Genomic DNA, 24,622 nt, shown 5'->3' with positions numbered 1-24,622 from the left:
ATGAAACCTGTTGATTCGTACCCATATTCATTCTTTATTTGTCATCAGCCACAAAATTCCCAAGCAGCTGCCATTTTCTTTAGTCAAATATTTGTACCTAATGTTTAAATATAGATAATGCCCACCTCAAAGTCTCTCTTAGCTGTGAAAAGAATGTGAAGGTATCTTAGGCCAAATAAACTGGACCACTGACTTCAATATATATCCTGATTCTTAACACAAGCCCCCTATTCTCCTCAATTTGGTAGGGTAGCCTGTTCTGCCTTCTTAGTGGTTGCTTGATTTTTCTGAGGTGCTACACACCTGCAGATCTCAATTCATTTCAGATCTCAATGCCTCTGAAAATCAAGCTGTGGATATTTAGATAATGAGCAAAGCTGAGAAGGTAGCTCTGACAAACAAACACGGGTAAAACAGAATTCTCTGTCACATGTTATCAGTAGCTGCATAACAAATGACCTGATCTTCCCAGTCATGTGGCTGGGTTTTTTTTTTAATTCTTCTGTTCTCCCGTCAGCCAGGTACAGGAAAACAGAAGTAACTCAAAGTCAGGCAGAAAAGCTGCTGAAAAAAAATAACACTTTCTCATGTGCACACAGGAGCTGCCTGTTTGATATGTGTGTATCAGGAAATGAGGATGATACCTTGTGTCACAGTCTGGAGGAGTACGTGCTGGCTTGTCAGCAGCAGGGAGTCACTATGGAAGGCTGGAGGCAACAGACAGCTTGTGGTAAGCACGGGAAGAACCAGATAGTTTCTGCCTAAAGTACTCTCAAAATCTGAGTTCTGAGGCTTTTCCTAGACACACCATATATTAGAGCTTCTCAAGGAGCAAAAGCATGCTGATTCACACTTCAATCACTGCTCAGTCTAGCATCACACTTGCTCTTCTGGCCTCTCTTCTGTGTCCTGTGCTCATTTTTGCATTTAGACCCCAGCTTAGAAAGCTACTTAGGAAAGCAGATCTGTCAGCTCCCCTGTCATCAGAAGATTTGTGAGAGAAAAAAAATGTCCCCACTCCCAACTGGGCAGAAAAGTTCCCATTCTGGAGACCATCATAAGCCACAAATCCAAATGATAAACATTTCATGTCAATCTCTTTTAAAATCTACAAAATATACTCATCTTTTTTGCCTGTGAAATTTCAAGATAAAAAAGATTCAGAAGAAAAATCCAGATCTTTTAGACTAAAAAGTGCAGAAATAAAACCTATAATAATTTCAAACCTTTTTACCTTTTTCTCCAGATTTTTATTTTTTTTTTTTAAGTTGGGAGATTAATCAAACCATACTTCCTCTGCATCACCCATGCTTAGAGGACTTGGTATTCCTGGGGAAACAGCTCTGTATATGTGTGGTGTCTGTGCATCATATTGCCTCCTTCAAAATCCTAATGTCCTCTGGATCTCCAAGGGCATTGTGTAGCAATGAACAACAGCCAAACTCTCCTTACTTTTACAGGTTTATCATGTCCTGCCAACAGCAAGTACAGCTCATGCATGTCTGCGTGCCCAGCATCCTGCAGTGACTTGACCAGCCCCTCTGAGTGTGAATCACCTTGTGTTGAAGGCTGTGAATGTGTCCCTGGCTATGTTCTCAGTGGCTCTGCCTGTGTGCCTTACAAACAATGTGGCTGCACATACCTTGACAAATATTATGAGGTACAGTCTTTCTGTGGGTCAGACAGCTTCCACAGCCCCAAACAAGATTTTCTTCTGCTAATTATTTTGACAATTTCCTCATTCTCATCAGCCTGTTATTTTGCATTAGAAATAAAGAGCTGTTGGTTTAAATTAAAATCAAATTCTGATATCTGGAGAAAGGGAAGAGAGAAGAGAGAAGATCACTTGGTCTGCCTCTGAAATTCTGCCTGCCAGAATACTCAAGGCAGGCACTTGGAGAAAATATGTGATTGTACTCTGACCTTTACCCCACTGGGACTAGGATCTCATATCCCAAACTCTTCTCTTGCCTTCTTTTTTGGGCCATCCTTGAGTTTTAAGGAGTTGCATTAGTACATTACTTGCTTTCTGTTTTTTCTACAAACTGCTAAAAAAAAATCTGCCCTGTTGTTACTCATCAGGAAGGCAGCAGAGGGAGTAGCATGGGGCCCTAATGCTTCATTCATGGTTATTCTGGCTGATTTTTATATTTTTCAACATTTATCTGCTGTCTTCCAGATTGGAGAAACCTTCACCACTGATGACTGCTCTCAGAGATGCCAGTGCACAGAAAGCTCCACTGTCTTCTGCTCTAACATAGCATGTGGATCTGATGAAATCTGTGGCATTTCAAACTACAGTCGGGGCTGCTATAGAAGTGAGTCAACCACTATCACACTGTCTCTAATGCTAAGAAGTCTTGACTTACTGCTTATAGGACATCACTGGGTTGGGGATAGTTGCAACAGAATCGTCAGAAAAAAACTTCTTTACTGTGAAAGTGACAGAGCCCTGGAACAGGCTGCCCAGAGAGGTTGTGGAGTCTCCTTCACTGGAGACATTCAAAACCCGCCTGGACACGTTCCTGTGTGATGTGCTCTAGGTGATCCTGCTCTGGCAGGGGGATTGGACTAGATGATCTTTTGAGGTCCCTTCCGACCCCTAAGATTCTGTGATTCTGTAATGTATACAGAAGAAAAGTATACCAGGGATCTTGCTATCATGTTTCATTGTAGCAACAGAATTTCTTTCCCTTATTCCTATTGCCACATACAAGTCACATGAATTAAAATACAGAGGATTTCCAGCATTAGGAGTCAGTGTCATCTAAGCAGGAATAGTTCTTTCAGGGTTGGATTATTTGGGAGTCTGAACTGTTTCTTCTTCCTTTATGCTAGGTGGACCATGTATGCCAGATCCTTGCATGAATGATGGTGTTTGCTCTGAAAACAGCAACAGCACATCCCTCCACTTCTCCTGTGAATGTACAGAACTATACACAGGACCAAGATGTGAGGCTGAAAGGATAGGTAATAAAACTATTGAGAATTTCACTGCATTACACAGATAATTTTCAAAAATGGGTGTGTCATCATGGAGAACACTGAGCTTGCTTTTTATTTCCATGCTGTAAATTACTAACCCAGTGAGTGAAAACTATGCTCATCCAAGCAGAAAGAAGGGAATCAGATTCCCCGGTGGAGACCTGCTAGAAGGCATGATAGCAGGGCTCTGTAGGGCATATAGGACCTGAGTCCGACACTGCTTCAGAAAGCCACATTCATCAGAGAACACTGTATAAACCAAGGAGATAGAGAAAGGATTGAGAAAAAAAATTCTCCTCATTGTAAACTATATGATTAGCTTTCACTGACAGGGCTCTTATTTATTTTTCAGTTGAAGAACCTTCCACAGAGAATTCTGAGAACCATACAGTTGCCATCGTCATTGGAGTTGTGGCAGGCGTGGTTGTTATTGTCATTCTCATCTCCTCTATGGTGTACCTGTACAGGTAAGGCTTTTCCCAGCTTTGCTACATTCAGCAGAGTGAAGACACATACACCCCCTTTAGCACCTGTAAACCTCTGAACTCCTATCAGTCACATATCTGTGGGACCAGAGAGGAACCACAGCATTCATTTGACGAATGTGAAGGAAAACTTAGCTTCTTCTACAGAAATGAACATACACCATTTCCTTTACACAGGGCATATGCATCACTATGCCAGCACTTGGGCTTCTCCAAAATCTGAGTTCATGCATACTTGCATCATTATTTGACCTCTCATTACAGCTAAGAATAGGAATTTAAAATGGTGGTTGTTTTTTGTTTTTTCCCCATTGTACAGAAGGAAGAGAAAGACAGATGAAGTTACAATATCAAGGGATACTTCTTTGAAAAGGTACAGGCATGTATTGGATGAGAGAACACATGAGCAAGATTATGGCTACATTGTGAATGCTGCATTTGACCAAAATGAATCCCAAAATGCTTAACTACAGTTAGAATGTTTTTCCAATGTATTTGTATTACTTTCTGCTCTGGTATTTTAATAGTGTTTCTAATACTTTGAGAAGAAATAATAATAAATAAATCATTGCACTCACTGAAAAGCTTTGAAATTGTTCATGTAAAATGTGTTTCTGATCCAACGTTGTGAAACCAAAATGAAATATGTCCTTGCTCATATAAGAGACTGTGTTCTTTTCACAGGTTGTTTGAAAAACACAACATCCAGACAGAATTTTCCAGCACAAGTGTGCTGCACACTATCACATACACATCTCTGATAGATATGCAAATCATAGACTGATGCAATCAGAATTAATTATAGCATCCCAGGCAGGTCTTCATGAGATCACCTTACCCAAATCCTTCCATGGGGAGGGGATTAGCTGACAGAGCTAGACAGAGTTCTTACTCTTTTTCCAGTGAGGCATGTTCAACTGGAGAGGGAAATATATATGACACTGAGCTCACTTGGTGAAAGGTGCAGTAAAAAGGCTGACCCCTCATTGTCTCCCTTGGGAGTGCTGGAGGAGATCTGCCTCCTTGCTGTCAGTTTGGAATGGACAAGAAAGAGGGTTATCACCAGCCTCTGTGGGACTAAGCAAGAGCACAACTTCACAAAAACTTTTTGAATAATGAAATCCTGTCAGAAACTCTCCTTGGGGTCTTTGCAAGCTGTGAAGCTGCCACACTCAGATCACTGTGAGTAGAGATCTGCATCAACTCCATCCCAGACTATGCTAAGGACCCCCCTACAGCAGAAAACTGAAGGTGTTCATGACAAGGCCTAATGACACATCCCATGGCAAGACACCCACCCCATGGCAGACCACTGTTACACCCCACAGATAGAAGAAGGTGACTCTGATTCATAAATCCCCTTGGTTGGATTAAGGTGAAATGACACTCAAGGTCTGTATTTGAACATTGGTTTTAAGTAAAACTATAGAAGGAACAACTCATAAAGGCTGATACTTTTGATTACAAAAAATGTGGTACCTATATGCCAAAAATGGTAGTATTCCTTGTGTTACTCAATGATTTTAGGAAGGAAAAGGGAAAGAGAAAGAAAGGGAATAGGAGAAGAAAGGTAGAGAGATCACCAGTTCTGGACCCAGCATTGGGCCAGCCAATGGGGGGGTTTGGTGTGGAGAGCAGTCATTGCAGAAAGGGGTACTATGTGGTCAATCCACAAAGTTAGCCCTTAGGGATTTTATTTCCCAGATTTATACACAAATTCACGCATAGCATAAGATGATTTGATGTCATGCTCATTGGTTCTTAATTACCACATAATTTACTGTTGGTTAGGTTGTCTCTGCTCACTATATAAACAAGCACACATGCTCCTTGCAGGTGTCCTGAATTGCGTCAGTGGTCACAACCTCCCACCTGCTGTCTTAACATTCTCCCCAGTTACCACAAGTTTTTCTGACTTCTTGCCTTGTGGCATAATGTTTCCTATGTTATCTTTCGAGGTTCCTCTTCAGGAAATTAATGGTTATTAAGGTATGTAAGGTACAGTCTTCTTAACTCAGTCCTGTAACTCTTCAAGGCTGTTATAAAGGCCATTATCATTTTCTGATATTCCTCAGTAATCTTCCCTTTGTCATCAATTGCCCCCCTTTTATACTAGTGAGGGCCACTCCTTTCCAACAAGTTCCATTTCAGGGCAGAGTCCAAAAAGTTTCTGTGAGTGTTTGAAACATTTACCAGTAGACCCCAGGCAGCCTCCACTCCACAAGTTGATAGGAGTGTCAGAACCACTACTTGGGTGGACCTATCCCTTCTTTTGTTCTCCTACAACCACTCACAAGGCTCAGGGGACTGAGGCACTACCTGGGCCATCTACAAGCCCTGAACAAATTTCCAGTGCTATGAGTGAAACTTTTAGATTTAAAGAATGCACTATTAAGTTTTTGCTGATGCTTTTCCTGGTCTTTGAAATCTCACTTTTGATTACAGTGAGGGCTTCCTGTTGTTTCTGCCAATAGTGCTGGCTATTATTTACTTACCCTTTCCTCATTCCCTTCTATCCATCAACTCATGTGTGCTGTTAGCCAGAAAAGTATTTGTAACCTCCATGAACAGTTAGATAGATAAAAGGCATTTTATTGTGGTCCATTCAAGAACACACCAGCTGTCCATACACGCCCAGAACAGCTATTTTGGAGAGCATGTGAATGGAAAGGGGCTTTCAAGCCTCATTACATAATGAAAATGTATCAGCGCAAGGGACCTACTTGTGCACAAATCAACTGTCAACCTTATGCTGGAATTGCATCACGATTATAAAAGCATCTTTCCTGCCAGTTCAGCAGCAGCTTCCCATTGTGCCCTCGCAGTTGCCAGCAGTGTGATTCCTGCCTGGAGAACAGTGCTAACCACACTCACCTCCCCTTCCAGTCAGTGGGACCCCAGCCCCAGTTCTCCCAAAAAACAGGGCCCAGCTGTCCCCAGGTAAAGCAGGTTTCTGTGTTTCTATAGATATATTTATTTTTTATTCTTTTTTTTCCCCAATACCACAAGAATTGCGTTGGCTTTCTGCTACAAAGCTTCACAAATACTTCAGACTTGAAGGAGGTGATACAGAACACAGAACTGCAATTCACTGATCCACTGAATTGTTTCATGTCAATAAAAGCCAGAAAGGTGACAAATCTCCCACTGCTCTGATCTTTTAATCAGCTGCCTTGCTCACCTGACTTTTGAAATGCTCGGCTTTAAAAACACTGCCTATTTCAGCTCCCCCCAAGGACAGTTCTGTTGCTAGCAAACCTTCCTGTTTGGCATACTGTGCCGGTAAGAGCCAAAGGGACAGTGGCACCTGCTCCTCTGTGCTCAGCCTCAGCTCAGAGAACGCGTGCTGGACACATTATTAGGCGCTTCTGATGTCCTGAAAAAAATTCCTGGGCGACGACATGAAAAGGCACCCTAGAAATCTCTTTGTCCTAAAATGGCCCTTTAGGATTTACTCTGAGGCCCACCTCATTTGCTTCTCTTCACCAGCAAAGAGGTGCACCGGCAGCACCCCCTTTCCCTCTCGAAAGGTTTCTCGGTGAGGGATGCTGGCAGGACCCCCGCTCCGCACCCCGCAGCCCACCCCCGCGGCAGAGGCTCGGGGCAAGGAGGCGACGGCGGCTCCTCTTCCCCGGCAGCAGGACGCGTATTTCCACCCGAAGGGCGGATTTGGGAACACCCTCTGGAGCGGAGCCTCCACTGGAGGAGCGGAGCGGTTGCTTAGGAGGAAGGCAGCAAGCAGGAAGGCGACAGGCGACCCGAGCGAGCTCCACCCGCCCCGTTGCTCGCCCTTTATAGCGGCCGGGAGGAGCCAGGACCCGGCGCAGCTTCCGCCGCTGACCGTCCCATCCATCCCTCGGAGCGGCGGCAGCGGAACTGGCCCTGGGGGTGAGCGGGGTATGGCGGAAGGTGGGGGGATGCGGGGGAGCTCCGGGGGTGGGAGCAGGTGTCTGCCAGCGGGAGGTGGCCCCCTCCGGCGTTCAGGGGTGCCGGCGGCGGGCGTGCCGAGCTCCCGGCGGTGCCACAGGGCCGGGGGACGGGCTCGGCACTCCAGCGTCTCCCCCGGGGAGCGGACACCCGGTACAGGCACACGCAGAGCCCCAGCGGAGCAGGCCGGGGAGCGGACCGGAGGAGCCTTGCGGTGAGGGGAGCGGCGGCCGGCCCGGGGCGGGGGAAGCCGGGGCAGGCGCTGGGTCGCCCCCCCTTACGGCTCCACCCTTCGGCTGCAGCGCCCGGCGAGCTCAGCGCTTACCCCGTCCCTCGCGGGAGGGACCGGCCACCCCGGACAGGGCCCTGCGGACAGCGGGACCGCCGCGGCAGGGCTCAGGTGCCACCCGAGGATGCTCCACACGCGGTAGGGGTGTGCCAGAACCAGGCCCTAACTATCTCCCTGCCTGCCATCCCCCAGCAGTTACCCTGTGCACATCCCAGACCTCCCCTCTTCGCTGTGCCTTGCAAGAGGGGCATCTCCTGACCTCGGGCACTGGAGATGGAAGCTTTCAACTGCCACCCTGGTGTCCCCAAGCCTGGTGACCTGATCGAGATCTTCCGGCCAGCTTACCAGCACTGGGCCCTCTACCTGGGGGATGGGTACGTCATCAGCGTGACACCCGTAGGTAAGGCTGGTAACAGCCCGGCAGGGACTTTGGGGTGACCCAGGAGTCTCATCTCCCTCCATGGGCCAGTGGATCCTGTGTGTGTAGATGACCTTTCCAGGAGCCAGCCAGAAACACCTCTGAGGTCTTGGAGGGGTCAGACAGGGCCTGCCTGGCTCACCCCGTCCCTGCCTTCCCCAGATGAAGGCCCTGCAGACATGCTAAGCAGTGCAAGGTCAGTGTTCAACGGAAAGGCCTGGGTGAGGAAGCAGCTCCTGAAGGACCTGGTGGGAAATGACGCCTACCGCATCAACAACAAGTACGACAACAAGTACCGTCCCCTCCCGGTGGGGGAGATTATCTGGCGCGCTAAGTGCTCCATCGACCAGGAGGTTGCCTATGATGTGCTCAGAAACAACTGCGAGCACTTCGTGACAAAGCTCCGCTATGGCAAGGCAGTCTCTGGCCAGGTAAGTAACGCGGGGCAAGCCCCTGCATGCCTCACAGCACACCTCCTTGCTGCTCCGTGTGAGCCCCTGGGCCAGGGCACAGCCTGCAAACTGCGTGGGGACAGTAAAGCCCTAAGCATGGGATCCAAACCCCCTCTGGCCTTACCTGGAGATCCTGACCCAGGAAGTTCACTGTGGTCTGTCTACACCCTGGCAGTGCCTTCTTACTGAATGCCACAGCCTAAGGCCAAAAGCCTGGGTGTTACCCTGCTGCTTATGGGGCAGGTGTCTCTCATTTATTTAATTGCCTTGATTATCTCTGCCTCCTCTTCATGAGGCTGCCTGGGGCTTAAAAAAAAGTTAATCAAGTTTCCAGCCTGTGTTTTACTTCCCTTTTGCAGGTCAACCAAGCCATTGATGCTGTTGCCACTGTTGGCGTTGTGACAATTGCTGCTGGTGCCATCTCCCTTCTGGCCTGGCTCGGAAGCAGATCCAGAGAAAGAGACGACTGATGCTGCTTGGGCAGGGTAGGGCAGGGAGCCCCCAGCCTGGAGGGACCCATGACAGTTTGTGGCCACAGCTGCCACCATGCCTGCTAATAACTCTGTCGCCTTTGCTGAGAGCAGCACTAGGTTGTTTGCTTTTATTTAATTGCCTATGATGATTTATTGTATTAGTCTGGGAGTACCCACAGGCAAATTCTCTTATCTTCATGCCCCTGCTGCCCTGTTGCTGGCTGGCATGGGCTTTTGATACATATTTTGTTCTCACGAGCTACATTCTGTGAGCTCTTTCTGTGAATAACTTATTTTAGCCTTAACATTTGTAAATTTTTTTCCCTTTTTTAAAATTTTTCTTTCTTTTAACCAGAAGTAATGTTAAAAGTAATGCTGAGGGCTTGTGCAAGTGGAAAGCCACAGGTTCCCAAGCCTGTGAAAGGACAGACAAGAAGGTATGGCCTGTGGTGCCTAAACTGAGCTGCTTCTGCGAGGGCAGGAGGTAGGAAAGAAAGGCAGGTCTTACATGCTCTGTCCCTCAGTGTTGTAAATGAGTGCTCTGGTTTTGGCATGATGGTGTTTTGCTCAGTTTTTTCCTGTCTGCAAAGGTGTCCCTTTCCCTAGCTCCTCTGACTCCCTTTGGGAACAAGCAGATGCCTGGGTTTTGTGTGTGTGTAGGGAGGGTGATCCTGACAAAAAAACCCGGCTGGCTTTTTCAGTGGCACCTGTTTGTTCCAGGTTAGGACCACTGTGCCACTGAATTTTCCCTTTTCATCCTTGTAAGTGCGGTATTTTTTGGTATTGGACCTGATCACACTTACCAGAGGATCTTTAAGATCCCTTCTGACCCAAACCATTCAGTGATTTTACCCCTTGGGTTGCCAAAGCACTAAAGCACCATGGATTGCAAGAGCAGCCAGGAACTTTTGCCCCCCACCTCCTCCCCTGCTGTGGTCTTTGGCTCTACAATGACCAGAAGTTAAATTTAAGCAGTTTGTAGCCCCAGCATATATTTGTAGAATTTGCTGTGCAGCACCTGTGCCCTTCTCCAAGGCTAGAGAGACCCACTATTTCCTTGTTACAGAACTGACGTGTAGCTTGTCAAAGAAAGAAATAGTTTTATAAAAGAGTGGTTTATTATTCTTTACCAGGAGTATCTGTCTTGTGTGTCTGAAATCATGTTATAGAAACTAAATCCTGTGTTGCTCTCATACTCCACAAGTGCCTGGACTGTAAGAAGAGAGGACAGCAAAAGAGCTGTCTGTAAGAGGCTTGCTATTTTTATCTGCTCTTAACATATACTAATGGGGTCAGAAGCTTTTTTTAAACATCTGTTGTTTCAATGTTTGAAATAACAAAGCCAAGACTTCTGGTTGTATTTTGTAGTGTTTGTAGTTTTCTCTTACTATATTTAAATAAAATTATTTTATAACATGGAAAATCATATTCTAATAAAACTGAACCTGAAAGTCCTTTATTGCTTCCTGGAAATGTTCTTTCATGGCCAAACTAATTAGGTGGTTAAACAACTTGAAAATGAAACAGCAGTTAGGGAGAGGGTCAGCTTCTTGTACCTGTCCAGCAGCCATTGCAGCAGGGCACTTTAACCTCTGCTTCTTGGCATGACCCAGTTAATGCAAGAAGCCAGGGCTTAGCTCTGCTCTCTGCCACGTGACACCAAACCTGGGCCAGGACTTGGCAGTGGCAGAGGATGAACTGGGTAGGGGGTTGTGTGTGGCAGCTGGGCTGTCTTCTGATTTTGCAAGCTTATGTGAGGCATATCCTCACCAACCCTCCCAGCCTGGTCTTACAGCAATCTGTGAGCTTTAAACTCTCCTGTGCTCAGAGCATTATGTCTGCAAGAACTGGCAAGGGAGAGCCAGATAAGAGCAGCCTATGAACCCACTCATATCTGTAATTCATTCTGGGACACAAGGAATCTGGAATTACTTCATCTGGGAAATGCTAGTTCTTGGAAGCTGCAGCATGTCATTTAACTCAGGATTTTGCAATTGTACACGTGTTTCTCTGTGCAGTCAAGATTTGGTCACTTGTTTTGGACTGTCTTTCCATCAAGCCCAGTGGGTCCATTGGCAGAATTTGACAAAGAGTGGCTAAAACATCAAGTCAAAGTGTGACATAAAGCAGCAGAAGCCATTGCTTTGCCATATTCCGTATTTTTGAGTCCTTGTAGGAGATGTTAGCAAGGCCAAGACCTGCTGTTGACATGGAGTAGAGTCAAGGCTGTTAATTACCAGCAGAGAGAATAATCCTTGGCTGTGTTTTGGGGCACAGCCAGCACAGGCCCAGCCTGTCCCTGAATGGGTGGGTTTATGCAGGGATTTCAAACATCTGAATCTGGTGCACACAGAAGGATGAAAACCTGGGCTGTTCAGTGGACAGGGAAGCTGCCAGCAAGGTCTTGCCTAGTCCCTGTCACTGTGCTCATAGGTGGGGTTAATGTAAATCTCGTCTGTGCTTTTAGCTGCAAAGTCCTTTGTGTTCACTGGAGGCCAGTCAGGGTCCCTCTGCACAATCCTCTGCCACTTTCGGTACTGGCTCTTTGACTGGTACCCAGACCAGGCTTTAATCAGCAGCCAGAGCTGCTTGTTCTGCAGGATGACATCCTGTGGAGTGACACGGTGCAGGATCAGTGCTGCTGCCCTTCATGGGGAAGGGACACCACTCTGGGACAAGAGCCACCCCGTGCTACATGTGCAACCCCCCGAGCCCCACGGCTGCCTGCCCTCCCCGTTGGTAAGAAGGCTGCCAGATGCCACCTTCCTCATGCACCGGAAGGCTCTGCTCAGTCTTGTCAGGGCAGTGCTGATCTCAGTTTAGCTGAAGAGCGTAATCAAGGGGCATGTTTTCCCTCCTGGGGCTGTTGGATGACTGAGCATGATACCTGCTGCTGGATACTACCAGCCTTGACCCATAAAAGGCTTTAGCGCTTAATCATAACTGCAATAATCAAGGCACAAGGCAGCACAGTCTCTGTCTTTGTCAATTGTAGGGCAAGAGGGAAATGGCTGTTTTCAAATCACTACCAGGAGCCTGACCCTGGTGTGGTTTGCTCCCCTGTGAGCCTAGGTAGCTGCACTTCAGTTTGCTCCCTCTCTGAAGGCTTAAGAGATGTGGTCTAAATCACCTCTGGGGCTGTAGAAACTGGATTTGACTGACACACTCTGAGACTTAAGGTGGGGGGGGGGAAAGGTCTGAAGGTTTGTGCTTCTGCAGGAGGACAGTGTGGCTGCAAATGGGTCAGAAAAACCTGACCAGACACTGCTCCTGTTCACCTCAGGGAACAAGAGGTAAATAAATGCACTCACCTCTGTAAAAAAAGATATGCAAAAGGTGACCAAGATCATCAATAAGACATAAACTCTCCAGATCATAGGAGTGCAAAGAAACTGTTGGAAAAGACATGAACAGCAATTAGGCTTAAATGCCTTGCCAAAATTTGCATCTGTTCCTAATGATTTGAGAGGCTGACTAACATTTTCCCAGTGGCAAGCATGGAGGAGGCAGTAGGACTTGACAGTAATTCCTTGTCACAGAGATCTTGGAAGGTTTGATGCCAGATTCCCCGCAGCACAGAGCTGCCTAACTCCTCTCAGCTACTTCTGCTATTGCTGAAACCCATGGATCAGGTGCCTGGGGCAGGATCTGGTGCTCAAATACTTCTGGGGAGCTGCAGCTGATGCACAACATGCAGCAGCTCTCCCTCTGCCCTAATGGCAATCCTCCCCCTGAATCCATCTTGTGCAGCGTGCCTGGGGACGAGCTGCAGGGCTCAGCCATTCCCAGTGTTGGGCAGCACAGCTGGAGGCAGCTGCCCATGCTGTGCCCTGGCCAAGTGCCCAGGGGTTGGCTGAGGCAGCCATGGCTCCACGTGAGCTCATGGTGCTCGGGGGGGGCAGGCAGCAGCAATCTCTGCCCTCTCACTTTTCCAGCCAACAAGAAAAACCACAATCCACCCTATTGTGCTTTTCTGTCAGGAAGAAAAGCTCATCAAGCTATAAACACTTTTTCTTCTCCCTGTTGCCACCCAGTCTTTAGAGAAGAGAAGGACTACCACATTAATCAAGCCCTTGTCTGAAGGATGTCAGAGAAGTTTGAAAGAGCTGCCCCATTAGCATCAGATCAGTGAATTTATTCCTAAGATGGCCATATCTGTAGATTCTGCTCAGTACATTTAAGTAAAGGGCCAGCAAAACCTATGGCATGAAAAGGACGTTCACACGCTGTTTGTGCTTACCTGCATGTCACTGTACACAGCGTCAATGTCGGCCAAGAAGAGGAAGAGGCAGATTGCAAGCTGGAGGGCCAAGAGGACTGAAAATACATCTGGAGAAAGAAGAACATTTGTGACCTTGGGAGGGAGGGAGGCTGGTGACCAAGTTCTGCAAATATGGTGACAGGAGTTCCAAATGCTAATTCTATAAAACTGCCACCAGTTTCATATATATATGTATATATATGTATATAAATGCCTGCCTTTTTTTTGTCTCCCAAAAGAAGAGCTGTGGAATTGAAACTAGAGGAGCTAGAGGAGCTATTCCCCAGCAGCCTGTTGCAAAGCTCACCACCTACACTGTTTTTTCTTGCAGAAGTGATTTGGCAGATTCTGATTCTTATACAACTACAGAAAACTGCCTCAAAAGGGCAGTGCTATAAGCCACACCAGCATCCCTTCCCCTGCACTCATTCCTCCATGTACCTAGCCATATGCCTGGGCTGCAGACAACAGAGGGAGGGTCAGGTGCTGCTGATGCAAAGGTGGGCTGTACCTGTGCCTTCCAGAGGAAGAGTTTGGCTTTTCATCATATTCCAAAGGAACAGGAGACCACAGAGTGATGGCAAACGGCTCAGATGTCCAAAGGTGCCAAACTCCTGGCAATTATCAGGCCAAACATCTTAAAACTAGCTGGCAAGTTGGGTTAAGAGCTCCCTGCAGCCTCCTGGCAACCTTCTCACTGCCAGGGAGGAGGAGTGGGGACAGGGCTGAGTGGGTGGCAAAAACAAGGGAATTGCCCTCTGCATCCTCCTCGGGATTGTCCCAAAACAGGAATAAAACACAGATATTCATGTGCAGATTTCTCAGCTCAGAGTCCTCTGTCCCTACTCAGTCCAGCTGCTTGCAGGGCAGCTTCTTTCTGGCCTCTTGTCTTCTGCAGGTGATCAGTGCTCTGTGAAGGTTTGGGATGTGCCTTTTCTCAAAATACCTAACAAAATCAACTCTGCTAACATTCATGAGCTAAGAGCTGCAGTTGCAGAGGAGCTACCTGTCAACCGATGGCTAGAAGGGCTAAATCATCTCTGAGAGATTCAAAAAAATAAATGTTATTATGAGAGGATTTAAACAATATTTTGCCACAGGCTTTTCTCTCTCATCTCTATGCACAAACATTGGGCAAGGTAAGATGGTGAATCTGAGAGGAACTTTTCTGATGTGTGTATTTTGAAACAAATACATCTGATCCTCATATGCTCTCTGTGTTCACAATTATGCACCACTCTGCACTAAATCCAGCACATTATCTTCTGGAAAGCACATATTTTCCAAATGAAGATGCAGTCTCCTTTTTCAGCTTCGCTTCCTCTTATCTCAAGGAAGAAGCTAACATAAGCAGTGCTCTTGGAGCTTTTTTAAAATAGAGAAGTAGGAGCTCACATACACTAAAAAAATTATTTTACATGCCAGTAACTGGTGCAGGAAAATCCACAGCATCTCTTTCCTAGCAGCCTCTCCCACCAGAGTTATTTTGGGGCAGGAACAGGAGTCTGTGGAGTACATCTTACTCCAGCTCCGCTGACAGGCTGGGGAGGGTCCAGAGAAGGGCCACAAGGATGATCAGAGGACTGGAGAACCTGCCATATGAGGAGAGGCTGAGAGAATTGGGTTTGTTCAGCCTTGAGAAAAGAAGGCTTAGGGAAGACTTTATGTTCCAGTACTTAAAGGGTGGCTACCAGGAATATAATGACTGTATTTACAAGGAGTCACATGGAAAAGACAAGAGGTAATGGGCACAAGTTTCTCCTGGAGAGATTCCAGTTGAACACAGGAGGTAAATTTTTCGCCATGGGGACAGTCAAACATTGGAATAGTCTCCCTAGGGATGTGGTAGATTCCCCCACATTGGAAGTTTTAAGTCTCAGCTTGACAGGGTGCTGAGCTATCTCATATAAACTATAGTATTACCTAGGAAGGTTGGACCAGATAATCCTTGAGGTCCCTTCCAACCTGGCATTCTATGATTCTACTTACAGTTGGTGTAGATGGGCTTCCGGAAGGGCTTTCCCTTGGAAAAGACGAAGGCCACAATGATGCAGTTGATAGAAGACAGCGGCCACAGGGTAGTGTCTTCATAGCTGAGGACAGTGCTCTGGGCACCACTGCTGGTACCGTTTCCCCCTGGGCTGCCGGGTGACACAGTCTGGTTCCCTGGAGAGCAATGTCTGTAAGGCAACACCAGCACTTTGTTCCTGATCTCTCCAGCAACAGTGAGCTGTAAACAGCAATTCCCTCTTCTTTCCAACCCAGCCTGCTGAAATAACTAGGTATCACCCACAGGAGCGAAAACCATACATTAAAAACCCAACCAAACAAAGCAAAACAAACAAACAAAAATATCAGCTTAATCTTTTGGTCTGCATCAAAATCTCATCTCTCAGGTGTGCAAGGATAGCAGTGTTTGAGAGACACAGCTATGAAAATGGGTGCCCCACTTGCTGCACACCACTCTGGCATGCTCGCCCCAGGGTGCATCCATGCAGTGGCAGGCTGAGCCCTGGCACTCAGGAGGATCCCACTGAAACACTTCTCTGGGCCTCCTGCCCTACGTGTTCATGATAAACTGGTTATAAATATATATTATATGTATGTAATGCATAGTATAAATTTGCTCTGGAATATGGAGAAAGACTTTCTACCTGTCACAAACATGGAAACAAGCCAGCTTCTGAACTCACGACCATTTGTTGGGCCAGGCTGGATTCCAGCAAAACCTAGCTCCAGGGCTATTTCTGGAAAAGCTGTGTGGCCACACACCAGGAGGGGACAACAAAGGGGATGGAGAGAGGCTAGTGGTGCCCTGAGGCCTTGGGGATGGTCTCCCATTCACTTCAGCCTGGTGACATGGGCACCACCACCTCTCCCCACATTTCTAGACAGACAGCAAGCTCCAGAAGAGCCATTTGAAAAACACACATGTGTTAGCCCTCAGGCTGGCCCTTCATATTTCTGTCTGACATCTGCAGCCACTTAATTTTGTCTTGGCAACACTCTACTGAGTATACCCACAGGTGGGGAAGGGGTGGGGGATTGTCCTGGTCAGGTCCTACATGTGCCTGGCTGCAGGCCACAGCAAGGCTGGAGTGTCCCTGCAGACAGCAGCACTGAGACCTGCAAGCTGGGAATCAGAGACCAAAAGAGGGACTTACCTCTGGTCGTCCAGTGCTACATACCAGGGCTGCTGCTTCACCAGGAGGAAGCCACAGGTTTGCATGATGATGGTAAAGCACACGTTGAGGATGATAGAGAGCAGCAAGGGAGGAGAGATGAGCTGGCCAGGAGGGCGATAAGGTGCCAGCTTTGGATAAGGTTCAGTCAAGCTCACTGGAGAGAAACCAGAGGGATTTGCAGTCCATGGTAACCCAGCTCACCAGTATGCCTCTGAGTTTCCTGGACAAGCTGAGCCACACTCAGACCTCCCATCTGCCCATCAGAGGTGAATGCTGCAAAGCCTGGCCATAGTAAGTAAGAAAGGGCTTTGATCTCCACTATTTTCCACCTGAGCCTCTTCCGAATCCCCCCCTCAGGAGAACACAAAGAGAAGATGGGGAATATCATCCTCAATTACAGGTGGGTACCTCTAGTAGAATCAGAGCTATACTGTTTTCATGCAGGTAGCACACAGGAGATCAGGAGTTGATGTTTGCCTGTCTGAGCTCCAGTAACTGCTTCTCTTCCAGTTGATTCTCACATCCAAACCCTATCTGTTATGTACAGACTTCTGCAGCCATGTTTGCAAAGGACTATAATCCCACACTCTGGGCACTGGGCATTGTTCTAGCGTTAATGGTTGTGATGTTACTGACAGCAGAACTTGTCTCCTCATTGTAATTTTTACTAGGAAATGAAGTCAACTCAGGCACTCAAACAGACACAGCTTCCCCAAGCTTCTTACTTGTCAGGCAAACCAGAAGGGTAATGATGACATCTTGTATCAAATACTGGTAATTCCCAAAGATTTGCAGTTGCTGGAATACAAAGACAGCACCAACTGAGAACCAATGACAACTTTGACAGCACCAACTGCAGCATCCAGTGTTATTTCAGAGCAATGTCATGCCAGCAACACCAGCCTCATGGCCATGATGTAACCCTGTGAGGACCAGCAAGCCAGGATGACCAGCTATCAAATGGGTCCCACTGAAACCCTTGCTAATTCATAGCACTTGTAGGTGACCCAACATTTGAATATGGCATTTGAATGTTTTTCCACCCTTCTTCCAGCAGATGCAAATGCCCTCTGGACTACACAGATCAGATCATGCACTCCCAGCCCACAGCCACAGCAACGACTGCCTGAGTTTCACTTTCTCTTCTCAGTAGTGACGAAGTTGGTGCACCCACACTAGTGGCTGGGGAAGCCATCCGCTTGTGGTGAACCACCAGCATTCCCTGTTTGCCACTAAGGCTGGGCCAGGCCTTGAAGCCCCTCACCTGCTGTGGGACTGAGCACAGAGATATGCATGAACTGAGGCAAGAGACTTGGTCTTGAATAAATCCATACATTAATTTCCTTCCCTGTTTTGTTGTTGTGGTTTTTTGCATAGATTAAGACTTTAGAGAATTCATTGCACACAGGTGAAATGTAATGGTAATTCTTCCTTAACTACCCTCCTTCATCTGCCTGAGACACTCATTTTTTCAAGCTTTATTTCCCAGCTGAGGGACACAGTTGCTATCCCAAAGTCTGTATTATAGAGCAAGTCCTCCCACCCAGCAAGGCAGGACTCATCCCCCTCTGAATCCCCTTCTTTCTTTTGGAAAAGATGAAGTTTTAGCACTGGGCTTTTCCCTCGATTCTGGGGGTCCCTAAAACCAATCTACCCCCTGCTGGTAATTACCCAGCTTTTCACATTTTTGTTATTCCTTGAAGCCCTGTATGACTTTCGTTTCCTGCTCAGTAATACCTCTAAAGATAAAAACCCAGGGTGAGCACAGTGTACTAATGAAAGGCACGAAACACTTACCCAAAACAGCAGAGCAGTACCAACAAACTGAATCAGGCCATAAAGGGCCAGGTATTTAACCACAGCAAAGGAAGAAACCAAAGCAGCTCGACCTTCCCTACTCAAAACACAAAACAAAGTTAAAAAACCCACCACACTTACAGCTACAGTACTGTGGATTTAGTGCTACAGATGGTTTCTGCTTTCGGGATCTCTAAGAGGAATAAAAAACAGTTCAACTTCCATAGGCAAATATTTTTGGCCTCAAGATACTGCAGAGCCACTTAACCACCCTTCATCTGCAGTGTTTTGTTTCTCTGATTTTATTCTGCAGCTACAATTTTAATACCTGGATTAAGGTTCTGTTGCTTTTTCATTACCAATTTCCTCAACAGTTCTGGGATTCAAATGCATTTCTGCATAAAGCAGTAGTTGTCTTCACACACATTTGGCTAAATGGCAGTATTACTGGCTGCTCCATGACCATGTGCAGCATATGGACACATATTTTCTAAAGTAATGGCAAGCAAATTCTGTGGTCACTGTTACACTTGCCCTTTCACATGACTCTACTCTGTTCCTGTTCTAAAAACATCAGCCATTATGGACAACACCCTCCTAAAAACCACAAAAATCCTCTCAGCACTGGAATCTTAGTATCAAAACCAGTTCAAAACCCCTTATTTACATTTTTTATAGCTGCTGAGGAACTGGGTTTGGTTTATCAGCATCTTCGAGAGCAGTGCACTCCCACTCGTGACCTGAGACTCTGAGCTCAAAGCAGGCAGCAGCACCCCGTGACTGCACCAGGGCAGCACCCAGCAAACTCACCTGATCAGCTCGGGCACACACTGGATGTTGGGGATCTGGGAGGTGAAAGGTGAGGCTACGGAGGCCTCCTGCTCTGACAGCGATATCCCCGCATGAGCCATTTTCAAAGCCTGAAATCCAAGGGAGGCAGAGGATGGAGAGACATCCATCCAACCCTCCCACCTGCACAGTATGTTTACTGGTTCTTTACAGGTTTTGCTTTGAGTGTCTTTCATAATCAATATTCCTCTATTCTGTCACCTAGTTGATCTCATTTTCCAGATATCTTCCCTTCCCTGAAGCTTAAATATTTCTTTTGTTCATTTAATCTCATTATGCTTCTTTATAATCCCTTGAACTAGCCTGCATGCTGTTTCCCACACTGGAGTTCGTCCATACCTCTCCTATTAAACAGACTTCTAAGCTGTTTAAATGACCAGTTAATCCTCCTTCTATTCTTTTCAATCTCCTGTTCATATTTCTTTTATTGCTGTCTTAAGAGATCCCTGGCCATGTGAACTCTGGTTTAGTGCTCAGGTGTAGGCTATGGACAACTTTTACAAAGAAAGTTAATGCATTGTTATAAAATTATATTCTTATCATGTATTTATTATAATACTTCAGGTTTGCTTATAATTTACTAAATAGGTTATAATATACAATGTATTATAATACTATAATAGGTTATGTAATAATTACTCTTAGGACTGGAACCCTTGTATTTACAATTGTGTAGGAAATGTGTGAGAAAAAGTCTTTTGTCCCTGTTTCTGGGGAGGAAAAAAACAAAACAGTAATCCTCTGCTACTGTGTATATTAATATAAAAAAAACATGTGTAGACAGTATTTTATAGTGACATGCTGACCAAGGGTACCCAGGGGCTAATCTGGGAAATGCTGGTGACAAGTGTTGTTGGGCAGCCTCTTGTCACAGCACCCCTTAGGCTGAAGGAGAGTAAATGTATCAAGAAGGGGAGATGAGGTCCTACATACCCCACAGTCATTGGCACCATCACCACACATACCCACGTAGTAACTGGTGGAGGAAGAAGAAGGAAAACATCTCAGCTTTGCACGTAGTTGAGCACATGGTAGAGAATTGGCTTAGCACTGCAGGTACATCAGAGCAAGGACTCTGGAGAAGGCAGTGGCCAAAGACACAGGAATTGCTGAAATCATACAGCAGCTCCTAAACCACTACACCCAAGGTCCCTCTGAGAGGGCAGGGAACTTCACCCCCAGAGGAAGCACCTCATAACCAATAATTAACTGTTCCTTTTTCAGAAAGGTATCACATCTTGTTTATGCTTAGCAAGCAATATCCATAGTTAGTGTGAGTCCTGTTTGAGAGAGGAGGCATTACTTGGGGGGACCTGAAGGAGGATCTTTGGGGTCAAACTCCCCACTGCATCAGGTTGTTTTCAGCTTTGCTAAAGCTGCAGCCAGGACAGCACCAGCAGCCATGCAGGAGTTGCTGGGGACATGGGGCTATTTGTATACATGGGGTCTGCCTCTGTGTTTTTATCTCAGCCTCATTTAATTCTGCCTTCTGGACTGCACCAGGAAGAAGCAGTGGCTGAATCTGAGTGAGGGGTGTAGGTATTCCTGATGCAGAGAGGTCCTCTAAGGGGAACTGGGAAGAAGGTGGCCATTAAGGATGTGAACAAGGATCACAGGTGAAGGAAGAGTCAAAAAGATGGGCCTGGAGCAGCATTAGGTGAGACAATTACACTTCAAAGAAAATGTGTTATTGCTTTGGTTCAAAAAGAAAACAAAAGAGAACCTTACTTGAGTTTCTGAAATTCCTCAACGAGGGTGGACTTCTGACCAGGAGACATCCTAGCAAAGACAGTAGCATTCACTAGTATCTGCAAGAAAGAGCAATGGGCTGCCTCGGGCAGGCATTGGTTCCATTCCAAGGCAGGATCAGGCCTCCCTGATGGGTGCCTGATATTCATTAAAATCCCTAATCCTGTCTCCCAACCCCTAACATGATTTTGCTACCCTTAGGGTTCAGGTTTCCTCTAACATCAGATTTATCCTGCTCTGGTTTCTGCCTCGCCTTCTTCATAGGAGGTGCTGGAAGCTGCGATCCCCACGTGCTCTGCAGCAGCCTGCAAAGCATCAAGGCACTGAAAGTTTCTCAAGTGCAGAACAGATGGTTGATGACAGCAGCAATAACACTGCTCACCCTGAGGTTTCTTCTACCTGAAAATCTGGCCAGAGAGTATAAAATCTGAAAATCTAACACAGTGTCAGTTATTTTATGGACTTGGGGATGGGAGTTGAAGATTTCTGCTGCAAGACACGGGTATTTCATGTTTCTGAGGCTTCTTCTGAGCAGAAGGCGCTGCCAGCTATAGCAGTGGTACAAGGGATTAGAGCTGATGTTTTTAATTAAACTGAAGTTGAGAAGGTGACTGAGGAGTAGCTCCACTGTGCAGCTGCTTGCAGCACCACAGCCACCCCTGTCATTTGAAGTCTTAGAAGATGGCAAAAGCAAGCTGTTTAGGTTAAACCTGAGGCAAGGTTGGAGGGTGGCCAGAGTTGTCAAAATTTGAAGTGACAACGCCACAGCTACCAACAGAGAAACCTTTCCCCAACTGGAACAACACTGCTAGTTAATAAAATAGGGAGAGCAAGTTGTTGGTTTGTTTACTCTGAACTTACTTTTGGCAGCAAGTTGTAGAAGTGTTTTACAATAACCTGATAGGACTTTCCATTCATTGCAAAATGGTAGTTGCAGGTTTCTCCTTCCAAGGTGATCTTTTCCTCAGTATTAGCACATACATCCTAGGAACAAGACAGCATTTATTCTCAGTCTGAGGCCATAACGTGCCACTTCACTTCCACCTCATCAGCCTCCCACCAGGCAATCAGGGACACAGCTTTCTGTAGCATCCTTTTCTAAAACTTCACACTCGGCTGTACTTGATTTTCTAGGTGTGTTTCCACACATAACTAATCCTTGTTAGCTACAGGCTGCTAGTTTAGACACCAGCAAAAAGTCACACAGACAAGTATATATAATTACATTAATTCTGCCCACTTCAAGCATGATTGAAGTGGCCATTGCATCTGCAAAAGCCTTGCCAGTTATTTGTGTAGTTGTTTTGCATGTTTCCCTGAGCAAAGAGCCAGTGTATTAATTATTGCTCCCTAACAGGCACATGGTCCATACCACGCTTCCATATGTCCTGGGATGGATACAAAACTAGCCCTCAGGTTTCTTCTATTCCTCAGAACTACTTCAAAATCCTTAGCAAGGAGTCCAGGCCTAAGAAGCCTGTGCATTAGACATTAATTAGCCATTAAAAGCTTCCTTAATTGTCCCTGGCACCCAGAAGCAGTCATCCCTGGCTGTGCTTACGGGGGCAGCAGCTGTGTTTGCTTTGCTGTCTTCTGCCAGTCGCCAGGCAATGGCAGCTGGAGCAGAGCCCTCCGGTTCGTTTGCTTCAATGAGGATGACTCTGCTGCCTGTGTGGATCATACCCGCGTTCCTGGCCACCGTGACAGCTGTCTGCAAGTTGTCCCCTGCAAGGACAGTGGAGAGGCAGGCTCCTCACATCTGCCATGGCACAGTGACAGACCAGGCAGAGACCATGGACGAGCAATGGAGGATGCTGGAGCAGCGACCCTCTCTCCTGTGTGCCCTGTGGGAGCCAACAGAGCCACAGGAGGGGCCTGGGAGGATTTACCTGTGACCATGATGCTCCTGATGTGGGCAGCAGCCAGCTCTTGCAGCACAGGCTTTGTCTCCTGCTTCAGGCGGTTCTCCATCACCAGGAGGCCCAGGAACACCAGCCCAGACTCTGCCTCCTCTCTTGGAGGAAGGACAGAAACACACACACTGTTTCCCAGGCATGGAACATGGAGCAAGACCCTCCCTGCAGTTTCTGTTCACCAGAAAAACTCGGTGGGAAATACGCTTGTTTCGCAGGGAAACACAACTGCTATGAGGTCAAGACAAGCAGTGCCCAATAAGCACCAACAAGCCAAAATCCTGATCAGCTCCAGGACAGAGCAATGCAGCAGAGATGTGTGCAGAGAGGGACAGGGATTTGCTGGAACTGGCTGGCTGCAAGCCACAGATTATGGCATACAGAACTTCTATTGCATTCCCAATCCATTGCCATATTAGAAGCACAATAACCAGCTTTTGTTGCCCTTTGATAACAGATTCTGAAACCCAGCTCAGTGAGCCTTGCAAGGGTGATACTAAAGCAGGCAATTAACAGTAGTAATTAGCATTTGCTCAGAGGAAGGTGTTACATTGTGCAGCTTTCCAACAGGCTTCCTCTGGCAGGAGAGGAGGGGAAGATTTGGGGCAGGTTGTAACAAGCAGATAGGAAACCAGCCCCAGAGAGACTCCACAGGCTCAGCAGCACAGCTCACCTCTCTAGGTTGCTCATGTCTACATCCTTCCCAAGGTTTAGGACTTTATGGGCCAGTGCAATGACTCTGAAGCCTTGGCTTGTGTATGTCTTAAGCTCCTTTAAGAAATTCACTGGAACTGTTTACAGGAAAAAAAATTTCATCGTTAGAATATTTCCTTCCTGCTGATTGTTTTTCTAGGGCATATTGCTTGTCCTTTAAACTGCTTTATTATCTTAATTACAGCACTGTGGACTCTCATGTTTTATATCAAGGCTGTGTAACTGACTGCTCACTCAGGTGATCCACGTCTGTTTATACAAGTGCAGGTAGATAAGATTAATTACAAGGCAGAGAACTACTGTCTAATTTGATAATTCTGACTTAAACTTTACTGCGTAAATGCTGAGTGCTTGAGGAAATAGTTTTTATGCTTATGTCTTAATGTGAGAATTCTCCCAAATCCTAAATTTTCAATTATCTGATCATTCTCATGACTCTAAAAGCAAAGAGTTCCTTTTAACTTTGTAGTGTTTTGTACTCACTACGTACTGCAAACACAGCTTTATGGTGTGGTTCCTAATTATTCATTAAGCTGTAATCAATACAGAAACAATCAAGACTGGTTAAGAGGAGCTATTTAGAAACCTGAGGAAGTGGAATATATTTTTACAGACATTTTTCCTACTGACATTAACTTGTTTGAAGGTTTGTTTCATTAGCTCTTAGGGAGTTCTAAACAAAATGTTCCTGTTGTCCCTCAAAAACTGTTTTCAGGTCAGTTCCATCTGAAATAACAAAACATAGAGCCACTGACCACTGCTACTGTGTTTGCCTGGCATCCTTTTGAAGTATCCAGTGAATGTGACCTGAGTTTCAAGTTTGCAGACAAATTTGAGTATAATCCTATAATAATGTTCACATACAAAAATTAAAAAGCTCTAAGTTTAATTGCAGAGAGAGGACAGAAGTCTTGGCTTGAGTGTTAATATCAATTATCCTTAATAACAGTAATTTGCATGTCCACAGCAAGTTTTCCATCACTGATATTTAAAACTTTTGCAAGCTGGGTTAGTAACTCAATGCTGAATTTATAGGGCAATAAGCAGGAAATTTAAGAAACTGTGCTACACAACACACTTGCTCTGGCACATGCAATTACCATGATCCTACATCAGCTCTGGGTA

General features: G+C 46.2%; 2 protein-coding genes across 5 annotated transcripts in view; one reads left to right on the top strand and one right to left on the bottom strand.

Annotated features, from left to right (window-relative positions):
• Window positions 1-7,180: 7,180 nt before the first annotated feature.
• Window positions 7,181-10,484, top strand: PLAAT1 (phospholipase A and acyltransferase 1). 4 transcript variants are annotated; one of them, XM_051626488.1, is made up of 4 exons: window positions 7,181-7,358; window positions 7,882-8,086; window positions 8,267-8,535; window positions 8,916-10,484. In XM_051626488.1, the coding sequence occupies exons 2-4, from the start codon at window positions 7,960-7,962 to the stop codon at window positions 9,024-9,026; spliced, it is 507 nt and encodes a 168-aa protein (XP_051482448.1). In that variant the 5' UTR covers window positions 7,181-7,358; window positions 7,882-7,959; the 3' UTR covers window positions 9,027-10,484. The 4 variants fall into 4 exon arrangements, with proteins under 4 accessions (XP_051482448.1, XP_051482447.1, XP_051482451.1 ...); XM_051626487.1 differs by having other exon boundaries at window positions 7,879-8,086; XM_051626491.1 differs by having other exon boundaries at window positions 7,181-7,367.
• Window positions 10,485-10,535: 51 nt separating this feature from the next.
• The window catches only part of ATP13A5 (ATPase 13A5), a 33,831-nt gene continuing 19,744 nt past the window's right edge, over window positions 10,536-24,622 (bottom strand). Inside the window, exons 17-30 of the mRNA XM_051626492.1 lie at window positions 23,457-23,574; window positions 22,760-22,884; window positions 22,432-22,595; window positions 21,732-21,854; window positions 20,850-20,929; window positions 20,055-20,097; window positions 19,083-19,192; window positions 18,273-18,369; window positions 17,201-17,273; window positions 16,455-16,629; window positions 15,280-15,470; window positions 13,270-13,358; window positions 12,341-12,421; window positions 10,536-11,638 (exon numbers count right to left, since the gene is read on the bottom strand). Coding sequence (XP_051482452.1) covers window positions 11,438-11,638; window positions 12,341-12,421; window positions 13,270-13,358; window positions 15,280-15,470; window positions 16,455-16,629; window positions 17,201-17,273; window positions 18,273-18,369; window positions 19,083-19,192; window positions 20,055-20,097; window positions 20,850-20,929; window positions 21,732-21,854; window positions 22,432-22,595; window positions 22,760-22,884; window positions 23,457-23,574 — 1,670 coding nt within the window. The 3' untranslated portion in view covers window positions 10,536-11,437. The remainder of the gene's footprint in view (window positions 11,639-12,340; window positions 12,422-13,269; window positions 13,359-15,279; window positions 15,471-16,454; window positions 16,630-17,200; window positions 17,274-18,272; window positions 18,370-19,082; window positions 19,193-20,054; window positions 20,098-20,849; window positions 20,930-21,731; window positions 21,855-22,431; window positions 22,596-22,759; window positions 22,885-23,456; window positions 23,575-24,622) is intronic.

This window comes from Apus apus, chromosome 8, assembly GCF_020740795.1.
Source record: "Apus apus isolate bApuApu2 chromosome 8, bApuApu2.pri.cur, whole genome shotgun sequence".
NCBI lineage: Eukaryota > Metazoa > Chordata > Aves > Apodiformes > Apodidae > Apus > Apus apus.
This window is presented reverse-complemented; position numbering and strand designations above follow the sequence as displayed.

Excerpts from the sequence above, each read along its gene's own strand:
- PLAAT1 (XM_051626488.1), top strand. The coding sequence starts at position 7,960 with ATGGAAGCTTTCAACTGCCACCCTGGTGTCCCCAAGCCTGGTGACCTG. Across the intron at positions 8,087-8,266 it reads CATCAGCGTGACACCCGTAG|ATGAAGGCCCTGCAGACATG; the intron begins GTAAGGCTGGTA and ends TGCCTTCCCCAG. Across the intron at positions 8,536-8,915 it reads GCAAGGCAGTCTCTGGCCAG|GTCAACCAAGCCATTGATGC; the intron begins GTAAGTAACGCG and ends TCCCTTTTGCAG.